Genomic DNA, 21,097 nt, shown 5'->3' on the forward strand with positions numbered 1-21,097 from the left:
ATGCATCAGATATATATTCATAGCATAGTATAACTATGTAAATTTATAGCATAAATTTATAGCATAGTATTTAAGAAAATGAGCTTTCGAGTCAGAACCTAGGTTTGTCTCTTTGTGAATTTGGTGAAAGAGTTTTAATCTTTCTATGTCTTGATATCCTGCCTTTTATATCAGGGTTAATAATACTTTTCTCATAGAAGTGTTAAAAGATAATGAAATAATGTTGGTCTAAGAATTAACACAGTGCATATCACATAGTAAAAACTCAACGTATGACCGTTATCTCTACCCAACAGCAGCAAAAATAGATTTCTCTCTCAAATTATACTATGCCAATGTTGTTGGTCAGTAGTGTCCTCACTACTAAAATGAGTTATCCAGATTTTTTTCTTAATTAAATAATTTAAATCTATCATTATGATTTCAAATCTTTTGCTGCGTTGTAGAGTTGTCAAATTTACTAATTAGAGGAAGCCTATACAATTCTTCTGATCTTTTGGCATCAGGTGCTATATTAACTAACATTTGTAAAGCCTTAAAGTGTATGCAAAATACCCAAATGACTATATAGTTTTTTCTGCTCTTAGTGAAGTGCCTTCCATGGTCTTTTCTTTCTCAGGCACTTAGAACATTGCATATGAACAGGAAATGCTGTTTTCTACCTAAGCTTTTCCAAGTGTTGCATGTTGGGGAACTAAAATTATCTTCCCTGGGACATCATTTAGACTTTCCTAATCTGAAACAAATTTCCTTTCAAATTCTAATAGGAAATATGGCATATGAATTCCCCTCCTGTCTTCTGAATCCAGCGTTTAGGTTCTAAGTAGAAAATAAACAGCCACATTCTAGAAAGCACAAGGAAAGACCAAAAATAAGATAGTGGGGGAGGCAAAGTTGAAAATATAGCATTTAAAGAGATAATCTGCATACAGTGTTCTTGACAGCCAAATTCCGGGCCTACTGGGGCATGCCTGTGCTGTCAGAGCAGACAATAGACTGGGGTATGGAGGAGGAGGAGAAGGGAGCGGCACATTCATTTGGCATGATCTTGGAAAGAAGTGAACTTCTAACTGTTGGTTAAAAATGTTGTTTTGTCTCATTTGCTAATGTCACCAAGAAGGATCTTGTTTAAAAAAAAATATATATATATAATATATGTTTTTGTTGTTTTGTTTTGTTGTTGTTAAACCAGCTCAGTATATATATTATATATGTATATATATTATATATGTGTGTGTGTATATATATATCCTTTCTTGAGTCTAACTAGTTAGATAGCTGACCCCCTTGAGACATTCTAAGTTAGTGTAACAAATGTGAAGGGTCACTGACATTAACCCACATTCCTACCAACTCAACATATGAGGTACTGACACTTTTAAGCAGGGATTTTGGACATACTCCTTTGAGCAAAGCCAAATTTTCTTTCATTCTGTGTTCTGGTTTTTTAATTAAGACATAGTACAGAGTGTTGGTTTATGGACAAATCTCAGTGTGCTAGTTGTAACTCTAGTCGCTTTCTCTTCCAATGACCTGAGGCTAGCGTTGCATGAAAAATTGCTAACAGACTGGCCTTGTTACTCAAGTATGGTTCATGGACCAGCAATTCCAGCATCACTTAGGAGCTTGTTAAAAATTCACAATCTCGGCACCATCCCAGATGAACTCAAATGGAATCTACATTTTAACAAGATTCCTAGGTGAATGCCTGTTAAAGTTTGAGAGGACTGCTCTAGAAGGGCATGGTTCTGCACGGTGTGAAAGTGAACGTTTATTCTTAACTCCATCACTAATTTGCATTTTGAAAAGATCACTTACTGTTTTTCTGGAGTATTTATTTTTCTCATCCATAAAATAAAAATAGTTTTCATCTTCCTTGACAAAACATGTATGAGGTGAGGTAAGATAGACTTTAAAGCGTCTTCTGTGGCAGAATCAAAGTCCTGCTGTTTTACGTAGGAAGACTAAAATATACACTAGAAAGGAAGGATAAAAATTGCATTGGAAACACTTGACTGTCAGACAAAATTCATTTATTTTGCTTCAGAAGATAAGGGGAGTGGAAATAATTAATTTGGCTCCTGTCTCCAATGGGAGAGAGACAAGCGGTCTTTTCTGCTAATCTGTTTTCTTCGCTCTTTATGATCTTGTAAGATAAGAGAAATAATGTAGTGTTTTCTACTATGAAATCCTAATTTAGAAAAATATATAAAAAGCAAAAGGGAAATTTTAAAAATACTGCTTTACTGAAAAGCCTCTTGGGAGGTACAAGGGTAGCCAGAAAGGTTTGACAAGCCTGCTGTAGTCTTAGTATAGCAATTGAGAAGGATTCTCACATTTGCTTTGGGGTCAGGTACAAACTGTGTTTTGTTTTGCATTTGTACCTTTTGAGTCTGTTTTTGTCCTATGATCCTACTTATCACCTGCTTCCATTATAATTGGATGTTCATTTTATGGCCCTGTGAAGATCTAAGCACCAGCCATTAGCAACAATAAAAACCATATAATGTCCCTGACTGAGTCGTGGACCTGGGGCACAGGTGTATCCCCTGAGTACTTAGTGATATGTTGTAGACCTCTTAGATTGTGACACACAAAACAGCCAATAAGGGTATTTTCTTGACTCCTAACACCAGCATTTATTATTTTTACTGTTTTATGCTTGTGGGTGATTCTGGAATCAGGTTATTAGGGGTCAGACACACAGTCTTTCAGTTCTAGGCTTTCTCTGAGGAGAGAGGGATGGCTGAGAGGCAGGAAGCTGCGTGATAATTTGCCTTTCATTTTTTCCTCATTTCTTGAACAGCTTTAATCCTATCTGAACATACATACTTCTTGCCATGATCTCATTTTTGGATTAATTTAAATAGAAGATGTTTGTTTTTTCGAACATAATATATGAAATTTTAGATGAATTCTGTTTTCATGTCTGGTTACCGCAACAGGTTCACTTTATCTGTTTGTTAATTTTAAAGTTTAGTTATTTATTAGAAGATCAAGCTATATTTACATGTACACAGCTGCCCAACCCAACGTTTAAGTTAGAAAAAGAAATGGAAGAGGGGGAGGAAGATACCCTTTGATATTTTTAACATAAAGATCATATGTCTTCATATAAATACATTAAATAATAATAAAACTATCCAAAAGGAAGTTCCATTATTTTTCATGTAGGGAATATATTATATGCCATGTTATCCCAAGATTCTAAAGTTATTTTTATCTTTACTGATTTAATGGGTATTGAATCAGGTATGTGATTTTAATGTAATAATTTTTTTATTATTATGCTTTAAGTTCTAGGGTACATGTGCACAACGTGCAGGTTTGTTACATAGGTATACATGTGCCATGTTGGTTTGCTGCACCCATCAACTTGTCATTTACATTAGGTATTTCTCCTAATGCTACCCCTCCCCCAGTCCCTCACCCACCAACAGGCCCCTGTGTGTGATGTTCCTCTTCCTGTGTCCATGTGTACTCATTGTTCAACTCCCATTTATGAGTGAGAACATGCAGTATTTGGTTTTCTGTCCTTGTGATATTTTGCTGAGAATGATGGTTTCCAGCTTCATCTATGTCCCTGTAAAGGACATGGACTCATCCTTTTTTATGGCTGCATAGTATTCCATGGTGAATATGTACCACATTTTCTTTATCCAGTCTATTATTGATGGACATATCCACAAGTCTTTGCTATTGTGAATAATGCCACAATAAACATATGTGTGCATGTGTCTTTACAGTGGCATGATTTATAAGCCTTTGGGTATATACCCAGTAATGGGATTGCTGGCTCGAATGGTATTTCTAGTTCTAGATCCTTGAGGAATCGCCATACTGTCTTCCACAATGGTTGAACTAATTTACAATCCCACCAACAGTGTAAAAGCGTTCCTATTTCTCCACATCCTCTCCAGCATCTGTTGTTTCCTGACTTTTTAATGATCACCGTTCTAACTGGCGTGAGATGGTATCTCATTGTGGTTTTGATTTGCATTTCTCTGATGATGAGTGATAAGGAGCATTTTTTCATGCCTGTTGGCTGCATAAATGTCTTCTTTTGAGAAGAGTCTGTTCATATCCTTTGCCCACTTTTTGATGGGGTTGTTTTTCTCTTGTAAATTTGTTTAAGTTCTTTGTAGATTCTGGATATTAGCCCTTTGTCAGATGGATAGATTGCAAAGATTTTCTCTCATTCTGTAGGTTGCCCGTTCACTTCGATGATAGTTTCTTTGGCTGTGCAGAAGCTCTTTAGTTTAATTAGATCCCATTTGTCAATTTTGGTTTTTGTTGCCATTGCTTTTGGTGTTTAGTTATGAAGTCTTTGCCCATTCCTATGTCCTGAATGGTATTGCCTAGGTTTTCTTCTAGGGTTTTTATGATTTTAGGTCTTATGTGTAAGTCTTTAATCCATCTTGCGTTAATTTTTGTGTAGGGTGTAAGGAAGCAATCCAGTTTCAGCTTTGTGCATATGGCTAGCCAGTTTTCCCAGCACCACTTATTAAATAGGGAATCCTTTCCCCATTGCTTGTTTTTGTCAGGTTTCTCAAAGATCAGATGGTTGTGGATGTGTGGTGTTATTTCTGAGTCCTCTGTTCTGTTCCATTGGTCTATATATCTGTTTTGGTACCAGTACCATACTGTTTTGGTTATTGTGGCCTTGTAGTATAGTTTGAAGTCAGGTAGCGTGATGCCTCCAGCTTTGTTTTTTTGACTTAGGATTGTCTTGTTTATGCAGGATCCTTTTTGCTTCCATATGAAATTTAAAGTAATTTTTTCCAATTCTGTGAAGAAGCTCAGTAGTAGCTTGATGGGGATAGCATTGAATCTATAAATACCTTGGGCAGTGTGGCCATTTTCATGATATTGATTCTTCCTATCCATGGGCATGGAATGTTCTTCTGTTTGTTTGTGTCTTCTTTTATTTCACTGAGCAGTGGTTTGTAGTTCTCCTTGAAGAAGTCCTTCACATCCCTTATAAGTTGGATTCCTAGGTGTTTATTCTCTTTGTAGCAATTGTGAATAGGAGTTCACTCATGATTTGGCTCTCTGCCTGTTATTGGTGTATAGGAATGCTTGTGATTTTTGCACATTGATTTTGTATCCTGAGACTTTGCTGAAGTTGCTTATCAGCTTAAGGAGACTTTGGGCTGAGATAATGGGGTTTTCTAAATATACAATCTGTCATCCGCAAACAGAGACAATTTGACCTCCTCTTTTCCTAATTGAATACACTTTATTTCTTTCTCTTGCCTCATTGTCCTGGCCAGAACTTCCATTACTAGGTTGAATAGGAGTGATGAGAGAGGGCATCCTTGTCTTATGCTAGTTTTCTAAGGGAATGCTTCCCATTTTTGCCCATTCAGTATGATATTGGCTGTGGGTTTGTCATAAATAGCTCTTATTATTTTGAGATACATTCCATCAATACCTAGTTTATTGAGAGTTTGTAGCATGACAGGTTGTTGATTTTTGTCGAAGGACTTTTTGCATCTATTAAGATAATCATGTAGTTTTTGTCATTGGTTCTGTTTATGTGATGGATTATGTCTATTGATTTGCATACGTTGAAGCAGCCTTGCATCCCAGGGATGAAGCTGACTTGATCGTGGTTGATAAGCTTTTTGATATGCTGCTGGATTTGGTTTGCCAGTATTTTATTGAGAATTTTCACATCAATGTTCTTTGGGGATATTGGCCTAAAATTCTCTTTTTTTGTTGTGTCTCTGCCAGGCTTTGGTATCACAATGATGCTGGCCTCATAAAATGAGTTTGGGAAGATTCCCTCTTTTTCTGTTGATTGGAATAGTTTCAGAAGGAATGGTACCAACTCCTCTTTGTACCTCTGGTAGAATTCGGATGTGAATCTGTCTGGTCTTGGACTTTTTTTGGTTGGTGGGCTATTAATTATCGCCTCAATTTTCAGAAGCTATTATTAGTTTATTCAGAGATTCAACTTCTTCCTGGTTTATTTTTGGGAGGGTGTATGTGTCCAGGAATTTCTCAGCTTCTTCTAGACTTTCTAGTTTATTTGTGTATAGATGTTTATAGTATTCTCTGATGGTAGTTTGTATTTCTGTGGGATCAGTGGTGATATCCCCTTTATCATTTTTTATTGTGTCTATTTGATACTTCTTTCTTTTCTTCTTTATTGGTGTTGCTATCATTGTATCTATTTTGTTGATCTTTTCAAGAAAAACAGCTCCTGGATTCGCTGATTTTTGAAGGGTTTTTTTGTGTCTCTATCTCCTTCAGTTCTGGTTCTGCTCTGATCTTAGTTATTTCTTGCCTTCTGCTAGCTTTTGAATTTGTTTGTTCTTACTTCTCTGGTTCTTTTAATTGTGATGTTAGGGTGTCAATTTTAGATCTTCCTTGCTTTCTCCTGTGGGCATTTAGTGCTATAAATTTCCCTATAAACACTGCTTTAAATATGTCCCAGAGATTCTGGTACGTTGTGTCTTCGTTCTCATTGGTTTCAAAGAACATCTTTATTTCTGCCTTCATTTCATTATGTACCCAGTAGTCATTCAGGAGCAGGTTGTTCAGTTTCTGTGTAGTTGTGCAGTTTTGAGTGAGTTTCTTAACCCTGAATTGTAATTTGATTGCACTGGGGTCTGAGAGACAGTTTGTTGTGATTTCTATTTTTTTTAATTTGCTGAGGAGTGTTTTACTTCCAATTATTTGGTCAACTTTAGAATAAGTGTGATGTGGTGCTGAGAAGAATGTATATTCTGTTGATTTGCAGGGGAGAGTTCTGTAGATGTCTATTAGGTCTGCTTGGTCCAGAGCTGAGTTCAAGTCCTGGATATCCTTGTTAATTATCTGTCTTGTTGATCTGTCTAATATTGACTGTGGGGTGATAAAGTCTCCCATTATTATTGTGTGAGAGTCTAAGTCTCTTTGTAGGTCTCTAAGGACTTGCTTTATGAATCTGCGTGCTCCTGTCTTGGGTGCATATATATTTCGGATAGTTAGCTCTTCTTGTTGAATTGATCCCTTTACCATTATGTAATGGCCTTCTTTGTTTCTTTTGATCTTTGTTGGTTTAAAGTCTGTTTTATCAGAGACCAGGATTGCTACCCCTGTTTTATTTGCTTTGCGTTTGCTTGGTAGATCTTCCTCCATCCCTTTATTTTGAGCCTATGTGTGTTTTTGCACGTGAGGTGGGTCTCTGATTACAGCACACTGGTGGGTCTTGACTCTTTATCCAATTTTCCAGTCTGTGTCTTTTAATTGGGACGTTTAGCCCATTTACATTTAAGTTTAGTGTTGTTATGTGTGAATTTGATCCTGTCATTATGATGCTAGTTGTTTTTTTTACCCATTAATTGATGCAGTTTCTTCCTAGCATTGATGGTCTTTACAATTTGGCATGTTTTTGCAGTGGCTGGTACTGGTTGTGTCTTTCCGTGTTTAGTGCTTCCTTTAAGAGCTCTTATAAGGCAGGCCTGGTGGTGACAAAATCTCTCAGCATTTGCTTGTCTGTAAAGGATTTTATTTCTCCTTCACTTATGAAGCTTAGTTTGGCTGGATATGAAATTCTGGGTTGGAAATTCTTTTCTTTAAGAATGTTGAATATTGGCCTCCACTCTCTTCTGGCTTGTAGGGTTTCTGCCGAGAGAGATCCACTGTTTGTCTGATGGGCTTCCCTTTGTGGGTAACCCAAACTTTCTTTCTGGCTGCCCTTAACATTTTTTCCTTCATTTCAACCTTGGTGAATCTCACAATTATGTGTCTCAGGGTTGTTCTTCTCAAGAAGTATCTTTGTGGTGTTCTCTGTATTTCCTGAATTTGAATGTTGACCTGCCTTGCTAGGTTGGGGAAGTTCTCCTGGATAACATCCTAAAGAGTGTTTTCCAATTTGGTTCCATTCTTCCCGTCACTTTCAGGTACACCAATCAAATGTAGATTTGGTCTTTTCACATAGTCCCATATTTCTTGGAGGCTTTGTTCGTTTCTTTCCATTCTTTTTTCTCTAATTTTGTCTTCTCGCTTTATTTCATTAATTTGATCTTCAATCACTGATGTCCTTTTTTCCACTTGATTGAATCGGCTGTTGAAGCTTGTGTATGCTTCACCAAGTTCTTGTACTGTGGTTTTCAGCACCATCAGGTCATTGAACTCTTCTCTACACTGATTATTCTAGTTAGCCATTCATCTAATCTTTTTCCAAGTATTTTAGCTTCCTTGGGATGGGTTATAACATGCTCCTTTAGCTCAGAGAAGTTTGTTATTATCGACTTTCTGAAGCCTACTTCTGTCAACTCGTCAAACTCATTCTCCATCCAGTTTTGTTCCCTTGCTGGTGAGGAGTTGTGTTCCTTTGGAGGAGAAGAGGCGCTCTGGTTTTTGGAATTTTCAGCCTTTCCACTCTGGTTTCTCCCCATCTTTGTGGTTTTATCTACCTTTGGTCTTTGATGTTGGTGACCTATGGGTGGAGTTTTGGTGTGGATGTCCTTTCTAATGATGTTGATGTTAGTCTTTTCTGTTCGTTAGTTTTCCATGTAACAGATAGGTTCCTTAGCTGCAGGTCTGTTGGAGTTTGCCCTTGGGTGCACTCCAGACCCTGTTTGCCTGGGTATCACCAGCGGAGGCTGCAAAACATCAAGTATCGCTGCCTGATTCTTCCTCTGGAAGCTTCGTCCCCGAGGGGCACCCACTTGTATGAGGTGTCTGTCAGCCCCTACTGGGAGACGAGGCTCTAGTCAGGCTACATGGGGCTCAGGGACCCACTTGAGGAGGTGGTCTGTCCATTATTGGAGTTCAAATGCCGTGCTGGGAGAACCACTGCTCTCTTCAGAGCTGTCAGGCAAGGACGTTTAAGTCTGCAGAAGTTGTCGGCTGCCTTTTGTTCAGATATTCCCTGCCCACAGAGTCCTGGAATCTAGAGAGGCAGTAGGCCTTGCCGAGTTGCAATGGGCTCCACCCAGTTCAAGCTTCCCTGCTGCTTTGTTTACACTGTGAGCATAGAACCACCTACTCAAGCCTCAGCAATGGTGAACGCCCCTACCCCTGCCAAGCTCCAGCATCCCAAGATGATCTCAGATTGCTGTGCTAGCAGTGAGCAAGGCTCCATAGGTGTGGGACCCGCTGAGCCAGGCATGGGAGGGAATCTCCTGGTCTGCTGGTAGCGAAGACCATGGGAAAAGCGCAGTATTTGGGTGGGAGTGTACCGTTTCTCCAGGTACAGTTACTCATGGGTTCTCTTGGCTAGGAAAGGGAAATCCCCCAACCCCTTGCACTTCCCGGGTGAGGCAACGCCCCGCCCTGCTTCAGCTTGCCCTCCATGGGCTGCACCCACTGTCCAACCAGTCCCAGTGAGGTGAACCAGGTACCTCAGTTGGAAATGCAAAAATCACCTGTCTTCTGTATTGATTTCACTGGGAGCTGTAGACCGGAGCGGTTCCTATTCAGCCATCTTGGAAGCAATGATAATCATTGTTACTGTGACATAATTACAAACGAATTGTTTTAGTCAAAAGTATTTTTTTTCTTTTAGTGGCTCAATTGGTAAGTTGTTTTCTATCACAGTCTTTAGTAGCACAATGTAGCTACTTGGTGAATACAGAGAAATGTGAAGAAACCATTCTATTTATCTTTGTCATACTCTTGTTCCGTTTGCTTGTTGATGTTTGTTTTTTTGGTTTGTTTTGTTTTGGTTTTTTTCGAGACAGAGTTTCACTCTGTCACCCAAGTCTGGAGTGCAGTGGTGCGATCTCGGCTCACTGCAACCTCACCTCTGGGGTTCAAGCAAGTCTCCTGCCTCAGCCTCCGGAGTAGCTGGGATTACAGGCATCTACCACCATGCCCAGCTAATTTTTTCTTTTTAAGTAGAGACAGGGTTTCGCCATGTTGGCCAGGCTGGTCTCGAACTCCTGACCTCAAGTGATCCACCCACCTCGGCCTCCCAAAGTGCTAGGATTACAGGCATGAGCCACCGTGCCCAGCCAACATATATTCCTTAATTCAAAAATACTGTGGTATTGAAAGCTATGTGTTTTTGCTTTCATCTAAGTAGAATTCTACCTTGTTAGCTGTATTTTTTTTTTTAAAAAAGGACATGTAAAATAACTATGTGTCTTAAAACTGAAAACTCCAAGTCCTCAATCCTAATGCCCCCTTTTAGGAGTCAGATTTCTTTCCACTTAACTTCCTTAAGACTTTCCAGTGTCTCCAGCTTGGCCCCAGAACTGTGGCCACGCTTAGTATTTCTGCTATGTAGCATCAGCTCTCATGACAATCTCATAAATGACTACTTTTTTATAGCTTTATTGAGATATATTTCACATATCATAACATTCACACATGAAAGTGTACAGTTCATTGGTTTTTAGTATATTTGGAGTTGTGCAACTGTCATCACAATCTAATTTTGGAACATTTCAGCCTCACGAAAAGAAATTCCTACACATTAACTGCCATTCCCCATTCCTGCTTGTCCCCTCCCAGACCCCAGGCAATTATTATTCTAGTTTCTGTCTCTGTGGGTTCGTCTAATCTGGACATTTCATATAAATGGAATCACACAAAATGTGGTTGTTTGTGACTGGCTTCTTTTACTTAGCAAAATGTTTTCAAGGTTCACCCATGTTGAAGTATTCTGGACAATTGAATACTTTATTTATCTTAATTATTGAATACTATTCTGTCACGTGCAGATGCCACATTTTGTTTTTCCTTTCATCAGCTGATGAACATTTAGGCTCTTCCCACGTTTAGTCTGTTATGAATAATACTGTTGTGAACAGTGTACAATTTTTGTGTGAATATATGTTTTCAATTCTCTTGGGTATTTATGTTGGAGTGGAATTGCTGGGGCACATGCTAAACTCCATGTTTAGCACTTTGAGAAATGGGCAAACTATTTTCTAAAGTGGTAACTCAATTAGCTGAGCATGGTGGCATGCACCTGTAGTCCCAGCTACTTGGGAGGCTGAGGCAGGAGAATCTAGTGAGTCCAAGGGTTCTAGCCTGCAATGAGCTATGCTTATGCCACTGCTCTCCAGCCCAGGTGACACACCAAGACCCTGTCTTTAAAAACTGAACAATAAAATAAAATAAAATAAAAGTAGCAGCTCTGTTTTACATTTCCACTAGCAATGTATGAGGATTCCAACTTACCCACATCCTCACCCACACTTACTGTTTGTCTTTTTAATTGTAGCCACCCTGAGTTGAAGGGACATCTCATGGTGGTTTTGGTTTGCATTTCCCTCATGACTGATGATATTGAGCATCTTTTCATGTGCTTATTGACAAAAGCCCATTTTTGATGTCTGCACATGGCCTGAGCCAAAAATCTTATTGTCTTCAGATGTAGTTTTGAGTATTTTCTTCCCTTTTTTGAGACGGTTTGGTAGAGAAAAAAGAGACTGTGCTGACGAACACTTTAACTCAGCTATGAAGTGAGTGCATCATCTTTGCTTTCTGTTTTATGAAAGAGTATTGGTCACTTTCTGGGATGGATGGGAGGCAACTAATTCTTGCGTAAAGATTTCTAATCATAGAGGAGTAAACTCTAAGGTATGTGAAATTTGCTTGGTTTTGATGTTCCTAGGTTACCATTATATGCTTTTCTCTACCCAGTGGAGAGGCTGTTTTTCCATTTCCTCTAATGCCATACTTTCTATAGAGTCCTCTTTCAAGCTGGTTCTTTGGACAGGAAGTGAAACATATAAACATTAAGGAATATGTGGTGGAGAAAGAAATCTCATTGTATTTCTTTCCCAAGCTTATTTTCAGGGAATAAAGGAATAACAGACTAACATTCTTAGTGAGAAATTAAAGCAACATCAAAAGATGAAGACTTTCTTTGAGTAACCTCTGTATCATTTGAGGCCCATCTAGGTGCATATGATTGAAAAACAAACCTGGGGTAGCTTAACATGGGTAACATATTAGCTCCCATAGGCTGAGAGGGCTCCAACGGTATCATCCAATCTGTGTCTCAGAATTTTGGCTCCAGTGTCATTATTCTTGGGATGCTTCCTGGAAGCTTCCAGCTCACACTATCACAACATTCAGCTTAAGAAAAAACAGAGATTACTTATCTGATACTCCAAAGTCTTGGAACTGAGTCTCCTTGGCCCCAAATGTCCTGACCAGAGACACATGTTTATCTCTGAATCAGTGACTGTGGCCAGAATGGTGGAACTGCCATTGGCCTCATCCAGTCCACATGGTCCCCAGTAGTTCCTATGGTGGAGTGGCTTCACTGCAGTCATGTGGGCCGAGGCTGGCAAGGTGTGGTTAAGAAGGGAGACGGAGTCTGTGTGGCAAAATGAGGAATGATCCCTTTCTACGCAAAACCACAGACCACAGACAGGTTTCTTCCCTCCAAGGGTAGTTCTGGGAAGGACATTAAGCAATCATCTAGGGCAGTAGTTCTCAAACTTTAGCATGGGTATCATTTGCTAGGGCTTATCTGTCCCACACTCTGTATTTTAGAAGCAGATATTTTTCTACTTGCATTGGGTTTAAAGATGGAGATGAATTTTGCCTCAGGATGAATCACTGCCCCACTGAGTTTCACCAGTACCTGCTTTAGATTATATATATATATTTTTTTTTTTTTTTCACTTTTTAAATTTTTATTTATTTATTTATTTTTGGTGACAGAGTCTCACTCTGTAGCCCAAGCTGGAGTGCAGTGGTGTGATCTTGGCTCACTGCAACCTCCACCTCCTGGGCTCAAGTGATTCTCACGTCTCAGTATCCCAAGTAGCTGGGATGACAGGCACGCACCACCACGCCCAGCTATTTTTTTGTATTTTAGTAGACACAGGTTTTACTGTGTTGCCAAGGGTGGTCTCAAACTCCTGAGTTCGGGTTATCTGCCTGCCTCGGCCTCCCAAAGTGTTGGGCTTATAGGCGTGAGCCACCGCTCCCGGCCTGGATGATATCTTGGTGAGCTTTTGGTCTTAGAGTTGATGGTGGAATGGGTTAAGACTTTTGGAGTTGTTGGGATGAGGTGAATGTATTGCATATGAGAAACACATGAATTTAGGAGGCTAGAGGGTGGACTCTGTATGGGTTGAATTGTGTCCCTCTAAAATTCATATGTTGGGCTGGGCATGGTGGCTCACACTTGCAATCCCAGAACTTTGGGAGGCTGAGGTAGGCGGATCACCTGAGGTCAGGAGTTCAAGACCAGCCTGGGCAACATGGTGAAACCCCATCTCTACTAAAAATATAAAAATGAACTGGGCATGGTGGTAGGTGCCTGTAATCCCAGCTACTTGGGAGGCTGAGACAGGAGAATCACTTGAACTTGGGAGGCAGAGGTTTCAGTGAGCCAAGATTGTGCCATTGCACTTTAGCCTGGGCAACAATAGTAAAACACAATCTCAAAATAATAATAATAATAATAAAATAAATAAATAAAATTCATATGTTGAAGTCTTAACCCCTAATACCTCAGAATGTGACCTTATTGGGAAACGGGGTTGTTGGAGATTTAACTAGTTAAGATGAGGGCAATAGGGCAGGTTTCTAATCCAACATGACTGATACCCTCATAAATAGGGGAAGTTTGGACACAGAGACATGCATGCAGGGAACACCTGACGTGAATATTGGAGTTATGCTGCCACAAACCAAGGAACCACTTGAAGCCAGGAGAGAGGCTTGGAATAACTCCTTCCCTGGTGCCTTCACAGGGAACATGGCTCTGCAATAATAAAGTATCACCAACTGGGTGACTTAGACAGCAAACATTTATTGTCTTTCAGTTCTAGAGAGAAGTCTGAGATGAGGGTGCCAGCAGGGCCATGCCTTAGGACCACAGTATTGAATGTTCTCTCTTTGATTTTTTTTTTACTGGGTTAATTGTTATTGCTTTCTTTCTTTCTTTTTTTTTCAAATAGGAGAGATAAAAGTGTCTGAAGATGACGAAATGGAGAAGCTGTACAAATCGTTAGAGCAAGCTAGTCTATCTCCTCTTGGGGACCGACGGCCTTCGACTAAAAAGGAGTTGAGAAAATCCTTTGTTAAGCGGTGTAAAAATCCATCTATAAATGAGAAACTCCACAAAATCCGAACATTGAATAGCACATTAAAGGTAACAACATTTCAAATTGTGGATGAACTCTATGAATGTGGGGGCAAGGAATGGCTGGTTCTGCAGAGATTCTTGCTAATCACAGCGTGTTTGTGTGGGTGCAGGGAAGGGCTGTAAAAGTAAATATAATCTTTCTAGGGTAAGATGACCTTGACATTCTTAAAGCACTAGGACATTCACATGGTAGCGCCCAAGGCAGTTTTTCACAATAGGCCTTGATTTTTGCATTCACTCTGATATAAAATTTCAAATTTTAAGCTCCTAGACAACCAGGACCATGCATAATTTTTTTTGTAACCCTTATACCTAGCACAGTACCGGGTTCAATAAATGTTGATGAGAGACAGAGATCATCAACTGGTGAGATTAAACAGTGGTATAAATAAGATCTCGAGTTTTCATCTGATAAATGCAAGGTGTCATTCTTCAGGACTACATCCAGAAGAAAATGTTTTGACTTCAGCTGCATCTAAGATGTAGTGATTGTCAGCTGTGGGCATTGCAGCCAAGGAGCACCGTGAGAGCCCGACAGTGGGAAGTACACACTCTGTGGTAATAGAGCAGCAGATGTTTTCACAATGGGAATAAGGGACAGTGTACAGGAAGTACTGAAGCTATTTTCAGGGCCTCCCTGAGCCGAAATGGTTCTTCATAACAAAAGTGTCCTGCTTTCACATTTAGATTATAGCAGGAACACGTGGAGGCCAGGATACTTTGTCGAATAGTCCTGATTTAGCAGACGATTTATCTGAAAAGCTTTGATAAAATCTGTAAGTGAATTTTGTTTTGTCTATGGCCTTTGGCATTAAGAACTTGAGTCATTTTCCAGGAAGAAATGTCAGCAATGGAAAGGACAAGGCTACAAAGGCAGGCTGAGTGGCTCTTAGTCAGGCGTCCCAGTTAGTCAGGAGAACATCTGAACACCCTAAAAGGCTGCAAAAATGAGGCTGGAATGGAAAAAGAAAAGTGAATTTTAATTATACAAAGAGAACACAAATGCAGAGAAATTCACTCTTATTTAATATTAAAATTTTTATTGATAATAAAAGATATCACTGGCCGCCATTTCACAGTATGTACAAAGCTGATGAATATGTTTGATTATACAATGTAATATGTCATCGTGTATTGAGATTTTACTGTCTTCTTTGTCTGTGATAGCTGATATGAATGAGTAAAGTTTTCATTGAGCAAGTGTTTTCTGACTCTTACTATGTACCAGCCACTATTCTAGGTGACTGGGACCACTGAATGGACTCTACTGGGTGTAGAAACAGAGGAAAACAAATACATGACTGAAATGAAGTGCAAAAATACTACAGTTGAGATGTGCTCAGGGTGCTTTGGTGGCCTGAGGGGGAAGGTGACTTACTGGGGGCATTAGGAACACTGTCACGAAGTCCATGAGTCAGGAAGAAATGAATAGCAAGAGAAGGACATTCAAGGAAGTGGAATGTCTATTAACGGATAATCAGCTGTCGTCCATGTTGGGAGAAGTAGGAAGTAGAGGCCAAGGAGAGCATGTGCAGTTTGAGTCATTAGTAGAAGGAAAAAGGCTGTGGCCTCAGGCCTTCCATAGAGCGGCAGACTCAGGATTTTAGATCTTTACAGGCACCATGCCCTCACCTGGCCACTGCGGGGCCAACTTTGTGAAAAGAATTAGTGTTACCATTCACTATGGGTCTCTGTGACCTTATGCTCTCCATGCAGTATAACCATGTCGTTGGTGAATTCAGCAGCTTTTGCTTTTCTGTCAGTGTATCAGTTATCCAGTGCTAGGTAACAAATTTGCCCAAAGCTTAGCAACTTCCAACAATCAGCATTTATTATTTCAAAGTGTCTGTGGCCAGGAATCTGGGTGTGGCTTGGTGAAATGACTCTGCCCCCAGGTCTCTCACAAGGCTGTGATCAGGGTGTCAGGTGGGGCTGCATTCATTCCTCCATGGAGAGGGATCAGTTTCTAAACCCTTGCATGTAGTCATTGGCAGGATTCAGCTCCTTTCAGGTTGTTGGACTGAGGGTCTCAGTTGCTCTCTGGCTATTGGCCAGAGGCTACCCTCAGTTCCTTGCCACATGGGCTTCTCCATAGGGCAGGTCACAACTTGGAAACTGGCTTCTTTCAGAGCAAGCAACACAGTGAGAGTGAGTGAGTGAGATGGGTTATAACCTAGTGGCAGTAATGACATCACATTACTTTTGCAGTATTCTATTCAGTAGAAGCAAGTCATTAGGTCATCTCGTCTTCAGGGAGGAGATTACACAAGGTCTTGAATACCAGGAAGCAGAGAAGATTAGGGGCCCGCTCAGGGCTGCCTGCCCCACCCAGCTGGGGAACTGCTCTCTCTGGACATTTGTGGGAAGCAGCTCTTTCCATAGAGCCCTTAGGATTCCCCAAAGTGTAGTGCCAGGGGCTGATAAAATACAACAGGACCCATGTCATGCAGTCCTATTAACCTCAGGAAGTAAGAGGATATGCTGATGTGGAAACTGGTCTTGCTGAAGAAGCCAAACAAAAGCAAAGCACGTCAACCTATTCAAAGGAGAGAGAGAACTTGGTACGTGTGTGCATGTTCATATTGGAAGGGTATAATAATTATTTCTAATTGTTTTTAAAATTCAAAGCAGTCAAGAGAGTGGTTGCCTTTGAGGAAGAGGAGAGGATGGGACTGAGAGGGGATGTGAATGGAGCTTCTGAGTGCTGGCTGCGAGTCCTTCTGTGACCTCGGTAGTAGTTGTATAGAAGTGTTTATTTTGTGATAATTCTGTAAGCACACTTCTTCTATTTGTGCACTTCTCTCTGAGTATTATATATTGCACAGAGAATATATCATACACAGAGGAAATGTTTATTTTTTAAAAGCTTCAAAGTAGGAGTGTGGACAAGCAAAGACAACAGAGTTTCATGCAGAAACAAGGAAACTGTTTTAACAATAATGTTTATATTTGCCATAGGCGCATTCCGTAAATAAGAAAAATCCCTGCACTGGGATAGTGCTGGAATGAATGCACTTCAGGGAAATTCTTCTAGGAAGTTGAGCAAACTTCCAAGTTGACCTTGAGCAAAAGTTGATCGTATTATGCTGTATACTAAATACAGATATTTAGGAATTTCTAACAGCTCACCGTTCACTGACTTTTGGCTAAGCCTGTTTTCATTTTAAAATAAATTATTAATGGAATGATTAATGGGTCCAACTGAAACTGTCTCTGAGTTACTCTGGCCTATGTCACAAGAGCGGTGAACCTCCTCTTCCCATAGCTGCTCTGGTAGAGCACATTTCCAATGCTTAGGTCTTAAGTCAAGCTACGCACTGACTATTTGGAGTAAAAACTGAAAGTATAGCATTCTCTCTTTCATGATATTTTTAGAATCCCTGCCAAACCTTGCTTGTCTGCCAGAAAGCAGAGCGGATGTTGTGAAAGCAGTTCAAAGCCCTCCAAAAGCCTCCTGCACCATCCAGGAGAAGCTGGGCTGCTGGACGAGGCCCAGCCCCAGGGTGCCTGGTGTAGGAAGGAGCTTGGAGGGTTCTGTTGTTTCATTAATTTCCTTCTTCTGTATTATTATCTACATTTTTTTCTTTCATCCAGAAAAGAATGAACACAGAGCCAAATGGTAAAAAATTTGAACTGCTTAGAGCCAAAAGCCACATGAGAAGTGTCATCTTAATGCCCAAAATTGAAAAGACCCTTTTCTAAAAATTTTGATAGAAAAGAAGGGTTAATTCATGTTTGCTTTTTCAAAGTCAATTTCCCTGATTTTTATTAATCTTTGAAGATCTTATTTAGTTTTTTAATATAAAAAATTAGGATCCTCCTCTGAAGCAGAGGTCTAAATTTCTTTAGAACAAAATAAAACTCTTTAAATAACTTTACATTAATAGCACTATGGTGATATCAGAGGAAGAAAGCCTTTTTTTTTTTTTTTTTTGGAAAAGTTGTTTTGGAAGCATAGATATTGAAAACTCAGAGAGAAGAAATATGCTCTTTTGGCCCTGTCTAACTTTCTATAAATAATCTCTCTGCTTTCCTACTGCACCATTTTTTCTCCATTTTGGAAGGAAGGCTTTGTATCTTTATCCATCTATATGTCTATCTTCTGTCTGTCTCTATCTATCTATCTATCTATCTATCTATCTATCTATCTATCTGCTGACCTATCTATCTATCAGTATCTATCTATCTATCCAGCTATTGATCTATGAATCTATCTATGTCTACTTTATTTGTTTAATGGAAAGGATTTCCTCAGACTCCAAATAGGATTCAGAATGCAAAAGAAAATAAAAAGCAAGTGGGTAATTCATTTATTCATTTATTTCTTATTTTATATATTCATTTTTTCAACAAGTATTCAACGGATGTCTACATGTGTCAGTCATTCTTTCAGGCACTTGGGGCTATATAGCAGTGTGCATGTGAGACAAAAAGGCCTGCCTTCAGGAAGCTTATGTTTTAGTAGGAGAATAAACAAACATAATTGACTATTAAGTTTTATAATATAATAATTGATGATAAATTTGATAAAGAACAGAAAAGAGAGGGGATATAAAATATTGAGGAATTGATATTTAAATAGGAAAGACATGAAAGGCCTCCTTGAAAGACATAATTTGTATAAAATCTGAAAAAGGAAAGGGAATGAGGCTTGAGGTTTTCTGAGGCCAAAAATGCAAACACCTTGGGGCGGGAGTGTGCCTAGGGCATTTAAGGAAGAGCAGGGAGGTCAGGGTAGCTGTAATGTAGTGGGGATGGAGCATGGGGAGAGCAGCAGTGTGCCAGGGACACGGGGATTCGAGCCACTGAGGACCTCATTGCCATTGCAAACACCAGCTTCTACTTGGAGTAAGACAGTGGCCCTCTGGAAGGTTCTGAACAGAGGGATGGCATGCTTTGTGTGACGTTTGAAGGTAGAATCATCAGGCTTTGCTGGTGGATTGGATGTGATAGAAGGAGTCAAGAATGACTCCAGAGTTTGCCGTGAGCAACTGGAAAGACGGAGTTACCATTCAGTGCTTTGTGGAAGACTACATTAGGAACAGGGTTTGATGTGTATTGGAAGTTAGTGGGTTGGGTGGGGATGAAGAGAATAAGAGGAACTTAGCTTTAGATATGTTATTTTTGAGATGCTTTTAGGGGTTGATGTGGAACTGCTAAAGAGGAAGTTTAGATAAATGATGGTGGAGTCCAGGGGAGAAGTAAGGAGAGATATAAATTTGGGACCCTCAGCACATAGGAGAGTGGGAGAGAGTACATGTGATTACCAAGAGCATGAACATAGAGCAGAGAAGAGCATACAAGCTGGTGCTCTAGAACACTCCAGTGAGAAGAGGTGGCATGATGAGGAGGAACCAGAAACCAAGGTGAGAGTAAGTAGCAATTGTGGGATAAGAAAAATCAGGAGAATGTGTCACAGGAGCACAATGACGAAAGTGTTCAAGAAGGAGGAGTAGTCAATAGGTTTAGGTGCTGCTGATAAATAAGTTGAAGATGGATCACTGGTTTAACATTGATTTAATGGATTATGGATTTAACAACATGGAGGTCACTGATGGTCTTCACAAGAGCAGTTTTGGTGAACGGTGGGGGCCAAAGCCTGGTGCGACTGAATCTATGAAGAATGGGCTATTGGAGACAGGGAGAAAGTGGAGCATTAGCTGGACAGGGATTTGGGGGCAGAGAGGAATTTTAAGATGGAAGAAATAACAGTAAACATGTATACCAGTGAAACTGCTGGAAGGGATCTGGGAAATTGGTGAGTCACAGGAGAGAAGATTGCTGGGATGAATTTCTCAAGTAGGAGAGTGGGGGTCATTGTACCCAGGTGGAGGGACTGGGCTTTGCTAGGAGCGCTGATGCTCCGTCTTTGTGAACAGGGCGGAAGGCGGCATAGATTTGCATCCATGTAGTTCATGGGCAATAGGAAGTTGGGAGAAGTGCTCTACTGATGGCTTCCGTTTCCTCAAAAAAGAGACAGCAAGGCCATCAGCTGTGAGTGAGGATGAGAGAGGCGGTTTGAGATGAGAAGAGGTTTTGAAATAGTTATTTGGGAGACTGCCAGAAAAGGGATGTGAAAGTGTGAAGACCGGAGAGTAGTGAAAATCCCCTTGCTGGCAGTGGTTGTGAATTTTAGCTTCACACATGCTTTTCTGGGGATAGTCAAAAAGGGTGGTTCAATTACATGCATTAATTGAATGTCTACATGGCACTTGGCATTGTGTTAGATGCAGGGAATACAGGGATGAAGGAAATGTTTCTTGTCATCTTTAGGCTTTAGAAGAGGGGCCATGACTTATTCGTAAATACCTAAATGTACATTGGTAAGTTCTCAGAGGGCTTCATTGGAAGGCATGAGAACACAAAAACTTAAAAGCTTATCGGTCCAATTTTGGGCGTGCGGGGGAGGTTTCCTTTATAATGTGATGCCTCAAGTGAGTAAGATTTACAGGTTATGAAAAATTGGGTGGGCCGGGTGCAGTGGCTCACGCCTGTAATCCCAGCACTTTGGGAGGTTGAGGCGGGTGTATCACTTGAGGTCAGGATTTTGAGACCAGCCTGGCCAACATGGCAAAACCCTATCTCTACTAAAAATAGAAAAATTAGCCAGGTGTGGTGGCGCATGCCTGTAATCCCAGCTACTCAGGAGGTTGAGGCAGGAGAATCACTTGAACCTGGGAGGCAGAGGTTGCAGTGAGCTGAGATCAGGCCACTGCTCTCCAGCCTGGGCAACAGAGTGAGACTATCTCAAAAAAAAACAAAACAAAAAACAAACAAACAAAAAAAAAAAAAGAAAAGAATTGGGTAAAGAAAAATTGGCAAGTGTTCTCTGTAAAAGAAACTCTAAAAATTAGAGTTTATCAGGTGAAGAAAGGCAAGGAAGATTCTCCATGTGGCACAAGGACATGGAGGTGTGAGCTAGTGTTGTGTGGGTGAGAAAATGCACGCCAGTACATTAGACTGGAAAGTCAGAAGGAAGCAGAGTATCAACAAATGGTGCCAGTGCAGGTGAGGAGCCTTTGGTGTAAGGGGATCCATGAG

At 40.2% G+C, this 21,097-nt stretch overlaps 1 protein-coding gene across 10 annotated transcripts in view; it reads left to right on the forward strand.

The window, feature by feature from the left end:
- Positions 1–21,097, forward strand: part of IPCEF1 (interaction protein for cytohesin exchange factors 1) — a 204,807-nt gene that overhangs the window by 180,773 nt on the left and 2,937 nt on the right. For all 10 annotated transcript variants that reach the window (XM_033234991.1, XM_033234994.1, XM_033234997.1 and 7 more), the window contains one exon: positions 13,869–14,062. In XM_033234991.1, coding sequence (XP_033090882.1) covers positions 13,869–14,062 — 194 coding nt within the window. The remainder of the gene's footprint in view (positions 1–13,868; positions 14,063–21,097) is intronic.

The sequence above is a fragment of the Trachypithecus francoisi genome, unplaced genomic scaffold (assembly GCF_009764315.1).
Source record: "Trachypithecus francoisi isolate TF-2019V2 unplaced genomic scaffold, Tfra_2.0 Lachesis_group15, whole genome shotgun sequence".
Lineage (NCBI taxonomy): Eukaryota > Metazoa > Chordata > Mammalia > Primates > Cercopithecidae > Trachypithecus > Trachypithecus francoisi.